This window comes from Malurus melanocephalus, unplaced genomic scaffold (assembly GCF_030028575.1).
Source record: "Malurus melanocephalus ecotype Western Australia unplaced genomic scaffold, MMel_1.1 scaffold_590, whole genome shotgun sequence".
In the NCBI taxonomy this organism is placed as follows: domain Eukaryota; kingdom Metazoa; phylum Chordata; class Aves; order Passeriformes; family Maluridae; genus Malurus; species Malurus melanocephalus.
Window position 1 is genome coordinate 157311 of NW_026623822.1, and position 15839 is coordinate 173149.

Consider the following 15839-nt stretch of genomic DNA (forward strand, 5'->3'; position numbering starts at 1 on the left):
ACAGGATTAAGGTTTCTACTATCTAAGCCTGTAACACCATAAAGCTGCCACCTTTGCAGTTTTGGTYGTTGAAGCTCACTTTCTGAGGAGATGAGAGGTGACAATAAGGAGCATTAGGACCATTAAAATGTTCTTGAAATACTCATTCTTTTTCTGCTGATTATGGTAACTACCAAAAGATTTGAGTTACCTGGCATAAAGAGGTGTGTGAGCCTTTTCTCACAAGGTGAGAGTATTCCATAAATATTCAAGTTTTAAACAAACCACCAACTAAGCAAACAAAAGACCACTGGCTGCACATCCACATCTTAATGTTTAGTCAGAATTTTCTCTGTGGCCATACTTGGCACTCTGTCTTGTCTCCCAGAAATTTGACAAATTGGATTGAAAGTCTGTGAAATAAAGACAAGCGAAAGGTTTGGGAAATTATTTTTTTAGTGKGATTATTTGTTTTGTGCTTACATACTTCCTTTTTTTCTGTGCAGCAGCCTGGCACAGAGAGTAGCTTTCACCTGCTGTGTTTTCCTGTTCTGTATTTTACTGCTAAAATTTAAAAYAAATCTTGTATTCTTTTCTCCTTCTCCTGTTTTTTCTTCTTATTGAATAAAGGGTGAACAAAGTTATACCTATTCAGTTTTCCATYTCTTGTGCAGGTTTTGGTTATCAGTCTGAGTTAGAGGCAAGAGTTGCTGAAGCTGCCAGAAGACAGTACAACAAGCTGAAAATGCAGACAAAAGCTGAAATCAGACAAACGATCGATCGTTTATTAGTTGGAGACTTCATTGTAAGTTTGTGCCCCCCAAATGTCTATGTAGACTTTTAGTCTTTTGGTTTAGGACCTGGAGCTCTGAAGAGTGAAGTTTGTTTTTTGTGTGGTGTTCTTTGTGAGCAGGAGGTGAGTTTTCCAGGGGGTGTTGTATATTCCTTTTGCTATCAGTCATACAGGTTTGAGGTGCAGGGGATGTTTCACCTGCTGAAAATGTTTCTTTATTGACTGCAGTGGGAGTCTGTGGTTTAACAAGGTACCAAACCTGAGTGTGGCTGGAGTTTGTGACAGTCACCTCATCAGGAGTAAAAGTGGCTAATTAGATGTTTCACATGGTTTTGGTTTGTTTTCTTATGGGCTATTATATCTTTCTTCTTAACTTCCAGGAAAACAGCAAAAGCTGGACTGTGTGCCTTGATATCTCTGCTCCTCAGGTGATCTTTCCTGATGATTTCAAATTTATGGATCCCGTGTTAGTTGTTGTAGATCTGGGAAGAATATTACTCACCAATTCTCAAGGTATGATCTAGAACTATTGCAACTTTCCTTTTCTTGTCTTTCAGAAACTCAGAGCTTTAAAAAAGGGTAAAAAAATCTATAGAGAAGTTTTGGGGGATGTTCCTGCTTTTTCCTGTAAAGTAGAAAAAAAATCCTTTTCTTAAGGTAATAAAATGAAGTTAGTATTAGGCAATAAAGTCAGTTGGACAAATCCTTTTGATAATAAAAATACTGTAGTTAAGTAGCTCTTACCTTTCATTTAGTTTTGAGAATCAGTAGAATTGCATGGGCAGAGTAATGGGTTCTTTTTTTAACTTGGTTGAAARTAAATCTTGTAGTAAGTGGGTTAAAAATGAGACAATAGTGTGTTTTAATAGGTTCTATAGTACATTATGACTGACAACTCTGTGCATGTAGAAGTGTAGGAGGTTTCTTATTGAAAAAAAAAGTGACAGTGGAAGGAGGCAAGGACAGTATCAGGTATGCTTTGTGTTAAAAAAATGGGGCTTCAGACAGGATAATCAGATAGTGATAGGAAATATCTGAGGAGGGAGGAAAATACTTTCTTTATTTGTTTGTTTACTATATTTTTTTAATCCACAGAAGACTCTAAGAGGAGTGTAGGTGCCGTTTCTTCAGAAGTCAATGAATTGAGTGATGAGGAATAYAAAACACCTCTTGCAACTCCTCCCAATACTCCACCRCCAGAATCCAACTCCAACAGTGGCATCAAAATGTCTGAATTTACTGGAGTAGAAATAAGTGAAGAGCAGCTACAGGCACACTTAATGAGTAAAAAAATGTATGAGAGATACACACTTTCTTTTATGGACCTTCAGATCATGGTGGGCCGAGTGAAAGACAACTGGAAGCAYGTTCAGGATAGTGATGTGGGTCCAACTCATGTGGTAGAAAAATTCAATGTTCACCTGCAGCTGGAGCGCAGACTCATATACACGTCTGACCCAAAATACCCAGGAGCTGTCTTGTCTGGCAACCTGCCAGACTTGAAAATTCACATCAATGAAGACAAAATCCTGGCTCTGAAGAACTGTTTGACACAGCTGAGCACATCTGAAGCTAAGTCTTCAGATGCCCTGCATTTGGGGAAAGACAAGATTTTTGCAGAGGTAGACCAATTTGGCAGTTTGCATGATTCTGTAATGAATCTAACACAGAGTGTTGTCATGCTGGAGCAACACACCCGGGAAGTTCTTGTTGAATCCCAGCTGCTTTTGGCTGAGTTCAAAGTGAACTGTATGCAGTTGGGTGTTGAGAGTAACGGGCGGTACATCTCYGTGCTCAAGGTTTTTGGTACCAATGCCCATTTTGTCAAAAGGCCTTATGATGCAGAGGTGTCCCTGACTGTCCATGGCCTGTTACTGGTTGATACTATGCAAACATATGGAGCAGATTTTGACCTTTTGATGGCTTCTCATAAGAACCTGAGCTTCGATGTGCCAACAGGAAGCCTTCGAGACAGCAGGGCTCAGTCCCCAGTTTCTGGACCACAAGATGCACATCCCATTGATGTAGCTGGTTTGGCAGAGAGATGCACTACAGCCTCCAGCACTTCACCTGGTAACAATGGAAAAGATCAAGAGTCCTTGATAAAATTGGAGTATCAGTTTGTGAGTGCAGAATGCCCATCGATGAACTTGGATAGCAGTCTGCARGTGATCTCTCTACAGGTGAACAACCTGGATATCATCCTCAACCCAGAGACTATTGTTGAACTGATTGGGTTTCTCCAGAAATCTTTCCCCAAGGAGAAAGAAGATTCTAGTCCTCAGCCTTTAGTAGCTGACTTAGAGAGAGGTTGGAGGGAACAGGAAACATTCCAGTCTACTTATGCACAGAACACAGAGGTAGCAGTTGATATTCACTGGTTAAATGTCCTCCTCCTCCGGACAGTTGGCATGACAAATGGAGAAAAATATGGCAGAAAAATTGCAACAGCCAGTATTGGTGGCACCAAAGTCAATGTCTCCATGTGTAGTAAACTGGATGTGAATGGCTCCCTTGGGTGCCTTCACCTTATGGATCTGACCCAAGACAATGTAAAGAACCAGTATGTGGTGAGCATAGGGAACACGGGGAGGTATGAAAATCTCATTGGGGATGCAAATTACTCTGAATCTTTATTCTTTCGSCTTGATGATGGAAATAGCCTTCCAGATGCTTTAAGTTTCACTTTCACAGAAAAGTCAAAAGAGGAGTGTTCTCTCAACCTCAAAATGGCCTCCTTGCACTACAACCACTCAGCCAAATTTTTGAAAGAACTGACTTTGTCCATGGATGAGCTGGAAGAGAATTTCCGCAGCATGTTGAAAAGTGCAGCTTCAAAAGTTACTACAGTCTTGGCAACTAAAACTGCTGAATACAGTGAAATGGTGTCTTTGTTTGATACCACACCACGATCAAGAGATGTTGCCAGTGCAGAAGATAATGAAGGCGATGCTTTTGGACCACAGCCCCTCAAAACTGATACTATCAAGCTTATATTAAATATAAAGATTGAATCCCCAATTGTCTCCATACCTCGAAAGCCTGGTAGCTCTGAACTGCTTGTAGGTCATCTGGGACAAATATCTATTCAGAATTTTGTACCGGGAGAAGATGAGTCTACAAGTGACAGGCTGCAAGTTGAAATTAAAGATATTAAGATGTATTCATTGAATAGTAGTCAATTTACAAACAAGAAGGAGCCTGCAAGTGAGATACCCCATGGGCCACATTCTTCCTCAGGTCCTGCCAGCATTAACAACCAGGARGAATCTCATTTCACTCGTCATTACTTCTTTGAATCATTACATAAAGGCCATGGTATGTTAATCAGAGGAGTCTTAATTATTATAAATTAAGTAGCATATGTGTTAAAAATGTGTATTGACCATAGGTCTGATTGTATATTCTGTTTCACCCATCCTACTGAAATATATTAGTCAATTTTTATTACAAWGGACTAGTTATTGTATTTGTATCCRTTTTTGGTCTCCTAAGCAAAAACTGAATGGTGCCTTTTATGCAGAACATAACCATACARTCTTAGYCCATTTGTGCAAAGCATGACTATASAATCTTAGTCCAGCATTGCTCAAGTTCTTGGAAGGAAGTTCTGGGAGGAAGTTCAATAGCTACTGTGTTATTTCTTCCATACAGTATTTATTGGATAATCAATTCACTTATTCTAATTTTGTTTTAACTTCAATTTCTCTTAAAGCTTTCCACATTCTGAATAAYACTACCATCCAGTTTAAATTAGAAAAGATACCATTAGAAAGAGATTTGGATTTAACTTTTCCTCTGTGTAATGAAGAATTTGGAATATCAAGCATTATGAAGATTGAAGGGAAATTTGTCAACCCTCTTCAGGTACAGAAATGTAGTATTTCCACTATCAATATAAAAGTATTTCTCTGCATAGAAGATAAGTATTTTTCAGGCTGATAGCTTCAGGTTTAACATGCTGGTAGTTTAGAAATCAGATCCTTATACATGTGGTTGGAAGAGGCAGTCTTAAGTCATAATAACAATGACCAATATTTAACTTTGTTTGGGCACATTTTAGACTTTATGAATTGGTATAACTTTTGCTTGTCCTGAACATGGAAGGAAAAGTGTATCACTGTCCAAATAAATTTATTTGCAGTTCTAGTTGAAACTAAGAATTAAAATGCCATTACCTTGAAAAAATCTGTGCAGGAGCAGAGGTTTTAAGTAGAAGAAACCAAAACTTCTAAAGCTAAGGAGAAAAGCAATGATGGCTAAGTAGAATGTTTGTTCCATTTATTACTGTGTAAGATCAGATGGTGAATTATTTTTAACTAACTCTGTGTGGATGGTTTTTGCCCAGGAATACAAGGTATCCTATTCTAGGATTCCACACAGTGTTTTTTCAGGTGGTGTCATCTTGCAGAGTTAATACACAAGAACTGTTTTGCTTCAGTTTTGCATTGTACCCTGTTCTGGATTATTTTTTTTCTTGGTTGAAGTTAAAATTTGTATGATTTGGARTTCTACTTACGAGTTTTAAAATATACAAATTGACACTATTAATATAGATTCTATTAATATAGAGAGCTCYGATGTGATGATTGTTTCTTTTCTCTACATTGTAGGTGGTGTTAGCAAAACATGTATATGAGCAAGTCCTTCAGACTCTGGATAATTTAATTTACAGTGAAGACTTGAACAAATTTTCAACCACTTCTGTATCTCCAAATGGTCTTAGTTCTCCTTCAGCATCACTTTATAGTGCAGGCTCAGAATTCTCGAGTGAACGGAAGGAAAATGGCTTATTCAGCCACTCCAGTTTTAATTCTGTTCCAAACAAGCCCTTAGCTATCAGGGAAATAAAATCTTTTACTCAGATTCAAGCAAACTTTCATATTTCAGAGCTCCAGGTTCAGTTAAGTGGTGATCTCACACTTGGGGCACAAGGTCTTGTCAGCCTTAAGTTTCAGGATTTTGATGTTGAGTTTGCCAAAGATCACCCTCAGACCTTGTCCATTCAGATTGCCTTGCGTTCCCTGCTGATGGAAGATCTCCTGGAAAAGAAACCAGACTCTAAGTATAAGAACCTCATGGTGTCCCGTGGAGCACCCAAACCATCRAGTTTAGCACATAAGGAGTATCTTTCACAGTCCTGTCCCTCAGTATCCAATGCAGAATATCCAGATATGCCACGTTCCCTCCCTTCCCATATGGAAGAAGCACCTAATGTCTTTCAGCTGTACCAAAGACCAGTTTGTGCCTCCCGTAAGAAGCAAAAAGAAGATGCTGGTTCTGAGTATCCTCTGACTCCACCTCCTTCTCCATCAGCAGACAGATCCAAGTTGCCCTGTGGAAAAAGTAACTTTGATGATTCATTAGTTCATATCAATATATTTTTAGTRGATAGGAAACACCCTGAATTTTCTTCTCGCTATAACAAAATTAACCGTAGTGTAGATGTTGATTTTAATTGTCTAGATGTCTTAATAACTTTGCAAACTTGGGTAGTGATACTGGATTTCTTTGGGATTGGATCCACTGCTGATAACCATGCTATGAAGCCACAACCTGAAGATACTCAGCAGACAATCAAATCAGAAATAAATTCCTTGTCAGCTTCTCAAGCCCAAGAGCCTGTAAACACTAAGCTGGATCTAAAGGTATACTTGAGATGCAAAACAGTAATTGGATTGTCTGTCATAAAGCGTCTGGTTTATAGAAACTTAAGGTGACATTTACATCAAGCGTTTTATATTCTAGTGGGGAATATACATAAATGCAGAAACAGATTTAAAGCATGTGTAGATGTAGTTTAAAAAAAAAAAAAAGAGTTAGAGAAAAGCAGAACGTTTGCAAAATGCTTGGCTCTCATGCCCTGTGATCCTCTCTTGAATGGAAAGGTTGCCTCAGTGTAAAAGACCTAACATGCTGCAATTGGCACTGTGCTGTTCTAGGCACTGTGGAGTTTATTTTTGCAAAGAAAAAGTCTATATTTTATAAACATATATCCATATATGTTTATACGTCTATATGTATAAACATTTTTTTTAAAAAAACATGATGTATGTGTATGTAATATAGTCTTTGCCCTGAGGCCCTGCAGTGTAACTTACTTGTGACAAATCTTGAAAGAGAAGAATATGAAGGTAGCAGGGCTGGGATTTGTTGTTGGCCTGATCATTCTGAGTTGCTTGGAAGACCCATTAATGTGCAAACATGGCAGTAAAAATGTTGCTTTCGTTCAGTGTCTCCCAATCAGATAATAGTTGTTTGCCATTTATGTGTTACARTGCTGTTGTCTTGAAAAAAACTAAACAAGATGTTAAGGTTCTGAAGTCATGTTGTTTCATATCAATTTGTTCCTGTTTTGTTTGACCAGGTCCATTCTTTATCCTTAGTCCTGAATAAGACAACCAGTGAGCTTGCTAAAGCCAGTGTGGCAAAACTTGCAGCTCACTTGGAAGTGATTGGTGAGTAGATTGAAGGACTCAGGTTGTTTGCAGCTTAAAATAAAATGAGGTGTGCACTAGAATTGTGATTTATAATATTTTTATTTTGGTGCTCATTCTTTTTTTTTTTGTGTTTTTCCTGGGCAGAATGCACATTCTTCTGCCATTGCTTCTTCCTCTGCTTTTTCAGGGTTTATTTTAAATATTGGCATCCTTCCAGTTGTCAAGCCCTTCATCATTTTAGCTGAGTTTGGCTGTGATTTTAATAATTCGCTTTCACAGAGCAGAACAATAGTTTTTATTGCTGTTTTAGAGGAAAAGAAGGAGTTGTRTTTAAGTTCCACAAATCAAAGTGGTGTGATCACATGATGCATGTAAAGCCTAGTGTTATGTCTGGATTAATACAATCTTTGTAGCAGAGAGTTGTGGTTTTCTTTGAACTTGAGGTTTAATGTTTAATTGAATGTGACTTACTTAATTTCTTGTAATGAGGCTATCCCACTAATATAAACTTCTGGGGTTTAGTAACTGATCTGTGTTTGAGGATCCTGATTGTCTGTCCTTTGTTTTGCAGAGGGAGATTTGGCCTTGCAGGGAAGTATTGGAAGTCTGTCCTTAAGTGATCTTACATCTCATGGAGAATTGTACAGGGAACGTTTCACTACAAGTGGTGAAGAAGCACTCATTTTCCAAATCTTTAAGTATGAATTTAAACTTCTTGGTACTCAATATTAGCATGTTTCTCCATTAACTTCCAACATGCACCCCCTGCTAAAAACACAAACCGAAGGAACCAAACCCACAACTCTCAGGGCTGCATGATTCTGCTTAGGCCTCTTGGGAATTAAGTGGGAATGAGAATATTTTCAATCATAAATTTATGATTTTTATCTTCTATTTGTCCTGCTGTGTACAAAGAAATGGAAAAGGAAAAGTAGTTTTTTATTTCCCTCTAAAGCTGTTCTTGAAAGTATTTATATGATAATTTGTTTCTAGCTAAAACAGTTGTTTTTTAAAWGTTGGAAGAGGTTTTTAACTGATGAAATAGGTTTTCCATTGCTCCTTAATTTTGGAATTAGGGGTATGCTTTTGTCATAGTGTAAATTTGAATTTCTTTGTTTTGTTTAAAGCAATAGTACTTAGCCTGTAATGTTTTCTGGTTTTCTAATTGATCAGATTAGAAATTATCCAAGTAATGTTACGGAATTAATTTCAAATATAGCATCACACTGGTTCAGAATTGCCCACAATATCCTCTGGTAGAGTACAGAGTACTTACCTTAAAAGCCACTGTTCTGATATAAAATCACCAAAGGTCTAACTAGTAYGCASAGATTAAAGGTACATTCCAAATGTRGAWTTTTCCCATTTATTTTATTAAAACTCAGCAGCACTTAAACATACAAAATTTAGAAATAATTAATACTTTTCATGTCTGCAACTGAAATAGTTGCATGCTAAACCAAACTTTTCATGTCTGCAACTGAAACAGTTTTAATTACATACCGCGAATATTAGTTAAGTCCTCTGTATTAATTTTGGAATGCAACAAAATGCTTAGTGCTGCTTGTAAAATGGATCTAAGATTGGTAAATTGTAMTTTTAACCCTTCTCCAGGTACGGGAGGCCAGACCCACTGCTGCAGAGGGAGTGTGACATGCGAGTGACCCTGCGGATGGCCTCTGTCCAGTACGTGCACACCCAGCGCTTCCAGGCCGAGGTGGTGGCCTTCATCCAGCATTTCACTCAGCTCCAGGATGTCTTGGGGCGTCAGAGAGCAGCAATTGAAGGACAGACAGTATGTTTGGGCCTTTTTGCTGTTCTTTCCCATCCTGTTTTTTGCAGTTGAAATGCAGTATTTCATTTATGTTAATGCATCAGCTCAAGTGAGTTGAAATGGTGGGAGGTTTTAGAGTTTTGGTGTTGGTGGAGATTTCTCAGGGTCATCTTGTAGTCAAGAAACCTTGATTAGGACCATCCTGTTGCTGTTTGAAAGTGCAGAATACCAAATCTGTACATAAYTTTAAAACTTTGGCCCCTGGATTCTGCAGAATGTGCTCCACAAAAAGAGTCAAGGTGTTGTCTTCCTCTCCACTGTTACAGCTGATTTAGGAGAACCAAGTGAGAAGTTCTGTTCCACTCAGGTGTATGTCTGATTTAGTTTGATGGTTGGTAGGCTGAGAAAATCATAGCAGAGTGTATCAATACAGAGATTATAGAGCATGACAGAGTATGTCAAGATAGAGTATATAGGGCATGGTAGAGTATATCAAGAGAGAATATAGAGGGCATGATACAGTGTTTCAATCATCAGATCAGCCATAGACCACGCAATATAATGTGGGAATAATTAATATAGTCAATAGTCTTCTTTTAAAAGAAGCTTCTCATAATTGGAGAAAAGRCAGTGAATGCTTGGATATTAAAATGCTTCATTGAGCATCGGTKGAGAAGTTTGAATCTGATTTTGAAACATCTGTTCTAAATGATGAGGTTTTGCTTTTTGTMAATAAYTTTTCTTAAGTAATCTTTTATRTAGTGAGCTRAGTAGTGTYTGTTCTGCCTCTTAGTTCAGGGATGAAAGGATGTGTCMCCCCTGAGGACTGCACCTGTTTCACAGGTTTTTCCTGTTTGCATCATAATCCTATTTTAATTACCCTTTATTCTGCCTAAAACAAGCATTTGAGGGTTTCTTTTGATTGCTTTATTGTTGTTTTTGTTTTGTGTAAATTCTTACCACAKCTTAATTTTGTAAATTATGTTATAAAGAAGTTATGATCCTGAATTCAGTACTAATCAGGATGAAATAATCATCTGTGTCCTGCAATTTTTGTAATTATTTTTTAAAATGTGTTCTTGCTCTTGCCAGGTGAGAGATAAAGCCCAGCGAGCATCCCGAGTTCTTCTTGATATTGAGGCTGGGGCTCCTGTTCTGCTTATACCTGAGAGCTCCAAGTCCAACAGTCTCATTGTAGCTAATCTGGGAAAACTGAAAGTGAAGAACAGATTCCTGTTTGCAGGAATGCCTGGTACCTTYTCATTGAAGAACAAGGTAGGAACATTGCTTCTTAATTCAGCAGCTTGTGGTTTTGCTAGTTCTTGTCTTTTTATTTCTAGATCAAACTTGTGAATGATTCTTACATTTTACTTTGCATATTCACTTCATACTACTAGTAATGAGAGTCTGTGCCAGTGTGCTGGCAGATCTTATGGATTTGCCTTGCTGCTGATKGTGCTGAACTGCCCCTCCTGCCTTGGTGCTGTTGTCTGAGGCATTGGGGCAGAGTGGAGCTGAGTGTTTGGAGAGAGCAGAGGGAGTTAAGGAGGCAGAACTCACTCCACCTGCTCTGATGAGGAGGCAGGACCCAGCTGGGTTCACACCTAAATGTGGGACCAGGATGGGCTTTCACCTTACCCTGTTTGTAACTCCAGCTCTTCACCTCTCAAAATTTCCACAGTGTAAGTGGGAGAAAATGGGTATGTGTTGGCTGAGACTTACTGGAATACACTAGAGGATAGAATGGGGTTACTTTTTTTTTCTGCTCTCAGTGAAACTGAGTGTGTGTAGTTGCCTTGATGAGGTGAAACCTTGGGAAATGTTTCCAGTGCTTGCACCTATGGCAAGGCACGGGACAGGAGTAGCTGCTGCTGTTCTTGAGAGTTGCAGCCACAATATTTGGGGTAAGGAAGATCCATCTTAGATGGCATTCTATATCTAACCCGTTCAGCAAAGTAGGGATTTGCTTGGGAACCCCTTAATTCCATTTAAAAGGGATTAGAAGTTAGGTGGATTAAATTGCTGCAGTGTTTTTGTGGTGTCCTTTGCCTCCTGATTTACATCTACTTGTGCCTTTTCTGTAAGGAAACAGTGCACTGTGATATGGGGTTGTTTCCTGTATGTAGTGTGTTGATGTAAGTGAAGGTTTGTAAGCAGGAGACTCCTAAAYGATGTTTTAAGTTAAAGAAAGTGASCATGATAATTTTATTTCAATTAAAAATACTGTTATGTAGCACAATAGAAGTGGAGGTGTTTGAAATGGAATTAAGTGGGGTTTGGCTTTTTTATTGGTTTTGTTTTCATTTTTCCTCTGTCCTATGTTTATTTTTGAGGATCGGATTTTACAAGGCAATGCATACAAGGATCCTGTTTTGTTTGAGGTATTTCACAYCTTTATAGCAGTGTTCAGGTGCTCCTCATTCATTCTAAAAAAAAGAAAATATTCTTCTGGAATTCAGCATTTAAAAAGTTACTTCATTTATTAAAAATGATGTTTCCTTTCTAAGGATTTTGCTGAATTCTACAAGAATTTGGTTTAAATTTGTTGTGGTGTGCTCTTTATGCATGTCTGAGGAGCTGCTAATTTGGATTTAATTGCATAAATTCCTAGATTTATAGATGATGTGATGATTTTCCTTTGCATGTACTTTTCTGTCTTGTCCTTACAGTATTAAGTTAAATGTTAATGTCCTTGATCTTTTTTTTCTGAAAATCCTTGATTGTGATTGCAATTAATTTTTCCATTTTTTTTCTAATATTTAAAAACCATGTAAGGCAAGAAAATATTAAAACCAGAAAGGGAAGTTTATGGTAAAGATTGATGTGACATCAGAAGCTGGATACAGAAGGAAGGTGGGAAATGATAGGAACAATACAGGAGTCAGGACAAAGGCAAAGTGAGCAATGTTGGAGTAAGGAATGAGTAGATCACTGAAGGTGATTGTTACCTGCACGTGGGGCATAAGGTTAATGAATTGAAATCAGGACAGATGAATCCCCAAATTGGCTTTGGAGTGTACAGATGGTGTGTAAAGCTCTTCCACCAGACATGTCACAGAGTGCTTAGGGCCATTCCATCACAGAAGCTCTCAGATTGGGCAAGCAGGATTTTTGGGAGAAGAAATTCCTAATGTTGATATGACTCATTTCCTAGTGAAATTTGCAGGTTTTTGATGCAAGACAGCTCATGGACTTCCACTGGATATGTGGTGATGAGGAGGTGTCTAAAATGTTTTAGACCAGTATAAATGAGCTTTTTTTTTCACCTGTGAGGAATTTAACACTAAATGTAGGGATTTTATCCAACCTTAAACTCAGCTACTGCAGGAGAATTTTGAGACACATTTTGGTATGAATGCTGAAGTATTTAAAGTGCATAAAATGTGCATGTGTAGAAGAGTTAGTTCACATATTCCAATAAAGTAGGAAGTTGTTCACATGATCCCGCAGAAATAGTGGCATATATTATTTTCATCACCTGAAAAACAGCTTTAAATATTTAACAATCTTTATTCTGCAGAAATGTTTAATATCTTGACAGTCTTACCCTCATTTTGGTATTAATTTCATTTACATGAGGGTTTTTTATGCAAACCCCTCTGCTTCTGATTTAGCTTCTCATTGTAAAGATTCCACAGCTTTTTGGGGAATGTTGCTGAAATAAACTTTTTTGCAAAGAAAATGTTCTCATTGGCTGTTAAAGTTATAGGAATAAAGTCTGATCATCTTCCTACAGTAAAGGATACTGGCATTCCAATAAAGTATTAAATTTTGACAGGAATTTGTTGCAGCTTGGTGCATTGGTTCCCTGGAATTTAAATTCCAAAACAATTGTTAATTGCAAAATTTCTTTCATTAGCAGGATTCAGTTCAATTTTCCTCTCCTTTGGGAACCCCAAAACATGGTGTGAAGAAAACAACTGCTGATGAATCCAAAGTAGCAATGGAAGGATTGGTAATGAAAAAATCCTCAGGAACAAACATTTCTAGGCTGAAGAGTGAGCCTCCAGCAAGCACATTGAGTAAGCAGCAAGGACAGCCATCAAAGCTGCCTGTTGTGCCAAACYCTGAGAGCCCAGGTATGTGAGAGCATAGAAACCCCATGGAGCTTMTTTTGCCTTGTGAAACAGTGACAGTATCTTATGTGACACTGAAAAAGTATAAGGCTCTGGGTCTGGAGATTGTAGATTGGAGAAGAAATGACTTCAGAGCTTTAAGGCTGATTTTTGCAGCTTAAAGGATTAGGGAGTTGTRGTTCAGTGTCTGGAAGAACAGCTCTGCAAATTGGGAGTGTTTTGAGGTGCATATTGCAGGCATATAAGGAATGAACTTGGATTCCTAATGAAGAATTTACATTTACCTATGAATGAGCTTGGAATCTGATAGTTACAGATCTTGATGAGCATGAATAAAAGAAATATAAAAAATTGAAATAAAATCAAGACTAAATCAAATTTCTTTTTAAAAGTAAGATCCATTATTTTTATACAGATTCCATTTTTCTTTCTTAATGTGTTATCTCCTGTGCATTTGCAGAGGATCACATCTGCCTCTTAGACTGCATTGTGGTTGATCTGCAGGACATGAACATCTTTGCTGCAGAAAGATATCAGAGAGAGTATTCCAAGGCTGTGGAAGACAGCAGTGCAGATTTGAGCTTTCCATCTTACTTGGTGAGGCAGACAGGAGGGAGCCTGCTGACAGAACCCTTCAGACTGAAGTTAAAAGTAGAGAGAAACTTGGACAAGTGAGTTTGAACAGGATCACTTTATGCTGTCACCTAGTGTTTTAGATGCCTTTTATTGTGTACTGAAAGTCTTACCTGCTGTGTTGGCACTCCTGGAAAGGCTGAGGTTTCCCCTTTGTTGCAGGGAGCTGAGCCATGCTGTTGCAGACATTTCAATCCAYGGCAACCTGTCATCAGTGCACTGCTCTCTGGACCTGAACAAGTACAAACTGATCCGKGGGCTGCTGGAGAACAACCTTGGGGAGCCCATCGAGGAGTTCATGCGCCCCTATGACTTGCAGGACCCAAGAATTCTTGTAAGAGRGTCTATGTGCAGCTGAAATTCTCTTGAAATGTCTGGGGGGGTTTGCTGATTTTGCTGATGACAGCAATATTTTAAGAACAAAGAAGTGTGAAAGGCTAGTAATGTAAAAATGGGTTAATGGTCATTTTCAAGTGAATGCCCACAGTGTTTTGAAATGTAACATTTCTCCAGTAAAGSTTAATGAAACTCTGTGGAGAAGAAGAACACCACATAAAAGCTGTTGGTGTTTGTCTGAAATACAGTTTGATTCAGAGATGAAAGTTAAACAGATGCTCTGAAAATGAATTTTGGTGTTTTCCATTTTCAGACAGTTTTGAGTGGAGAAGTGTATACTTCCATGTCATTCCTCATTGACATGGTTAACGTGAGCCTGGAGCTGATGGATCCAAAGGGAAAAGATGGATGCAGCTCTTTAGCCAGGTWTGAATGCTCTTTTCTTACTGAATACCTGATCCTAATTCCAATGCTCATGTGAAAGATACAGGACAAGAACTGAAATAATATGTAGAATTACAGTTTCWAATGCAGTGAAATGGAATCTCTTAATTAGAGTCCAAATTTAGAATGTGAGCTGCTCTGAACGATGAAAGGGAATGACACTGTTCAAAAGATACCATCTGTCTTTCCTGTTGTCCTTGAAATGACAGTCCAGTAATCAGTTGACTTGCCCAAGACAAACAGTATTTTAATTAAGAAAATTACGTGAGGGAATGTTAAAAAAGCAGATTTCTGCTATGTTGGTTTGGGTTTTTTTAATCCCGAAGGTTTTTCATCAGTAGAAAATATTATGTTCAGTATAGATCAATTTTCAGTCTCTGGGACATGCTTGTAGTTGTTTTAGAAAATACATGAAAGATTTCRGCAGTGTACCATACTTACAAAATAAATGACTGCAAGGCATAAATAAACTATAAATCCTTTCTGTTTTGCTTTTTGTTCTTCCAGGTTTGATTTTAAGAAATCCAAGTTGCTTTTTGAAAGTTCTTCAAATGGAACRAAGTCTGTAAATCTGGTCTCCCATTCCATGATGGCCTTTGACACTCGTTATGCTGGGCAGAAATATGCTACAGGCCCCCCAAATGTCTTCAATTGCATCTTTCAGTCATCGAAGAACACCAGTAGCCCTGGAGCAATCCAGATTGAATTACATTTCAGGTTGGTAATTTTGAGATTTGTTTGTTTTTAATGACATAACCAGTATTGACCTGGTTTTAATACASCTGTTATTATTGTAGGTAAACTTGCTGGCATTTTATTTCAATCCAGTGCCATTTTTGAGGTGATCAGTGATACTTGATAAATTGAAATCTGCAGCTATTAATTCACTGGAAGTTGTTGGACTTTTTTTTAACTTGTTGCAGTAAAATTTAGGTTTSAATGTGTAATGGGTCAGRTGAAGATCTGACCTATTAAAATCAGTAATGCTTAAAGCTTGATAAGTCTGGTCTATCACTTGTATGTGTGCATAAAACCAGTTTGTAGMATTTTTAATGTAAGTTGCAGAAAAGCTGTTTCCCAGCAGGTGTCACACGTGGTTTTCTGAGAGCATCAAATACAGGCAGAAATGGCACCTCTTTCAGAAACAATCTCTRTATTCTCTTCTGTATTCTATCCTACCCAGTATGTTTTTTCTTACCACCTTTTGATCTAATTCAGAATTGAAATTGGGACTATAAAGTCTAATGTCAGTATTTACCTGTATCAGCTTGGTGGAGTAGTGTTAACTAGGAGTCTGAAATGATGCTTTCACTTTTGATCACAGATGTTGCTTTCACTTTTGATCAGATTTGCTGAGCAAACTC

The 15839-nt window shown here is 38.0% G+C and overlaps 1 protein-coding gene across 5 annotated transcripts in view; it reads left to right on the forward strand.

Annotated features, from left to right (window-relative positions):
* Positions 1–15839, forward strand: part of VPS13D (vacuolar protein sorting 13 homolog D) — a 95023-nt gene that overhangs the window by 13197 nt on the left and 65987 nt on the right. For 2 of the 5 annotated variants that reach the window (XM_057382853.1, XM_057382856.1), the window contains exons 17-30: positions 654–784; positions 1153–1285; positions 1868–4090; positions 4488–4639; positions 5386–6420; positions 7140–7230; positions 7784–7910; positions 8827–9007; positions 10079–10261; positions 12846–13065; positions 13523–13733; positions 13858–14029; positions 14345–14457; positions 14983–15192. In XM_057382853.1, the coding sequence (XP_057238836.1) occupies positions 654–784; positions 1153–1285; positions 1868–4090; positions 4488–4639; positions 5386–6420; positions 7140–7230; positions 7784–7910; positions 8827–9007; positions 10079–10261; positions 12846–13065; positions 13523–13733; positions 13858–14029; positions 14345–14457; positions 14983–15192 (5182 nt within the window). The remainder of the gene's footprint in view (positions 1–653; positions 785–1152; positions 1286–1867; positions 4091–4487; positions 4640–5385; positions 6421–7139; positions 7231–7783; positions 7911–8826; positions 9008–10078; positions 10262–12845; positions 13066–13522; positions 13734–13857; positions 14030–14344; positions 14458–14982; positions 15193–15839) is intronic. The other 3 variants (XM_057382854.1, XM_057382857.1, XM_057382855.1) reach the window with 2 other exon arrangements.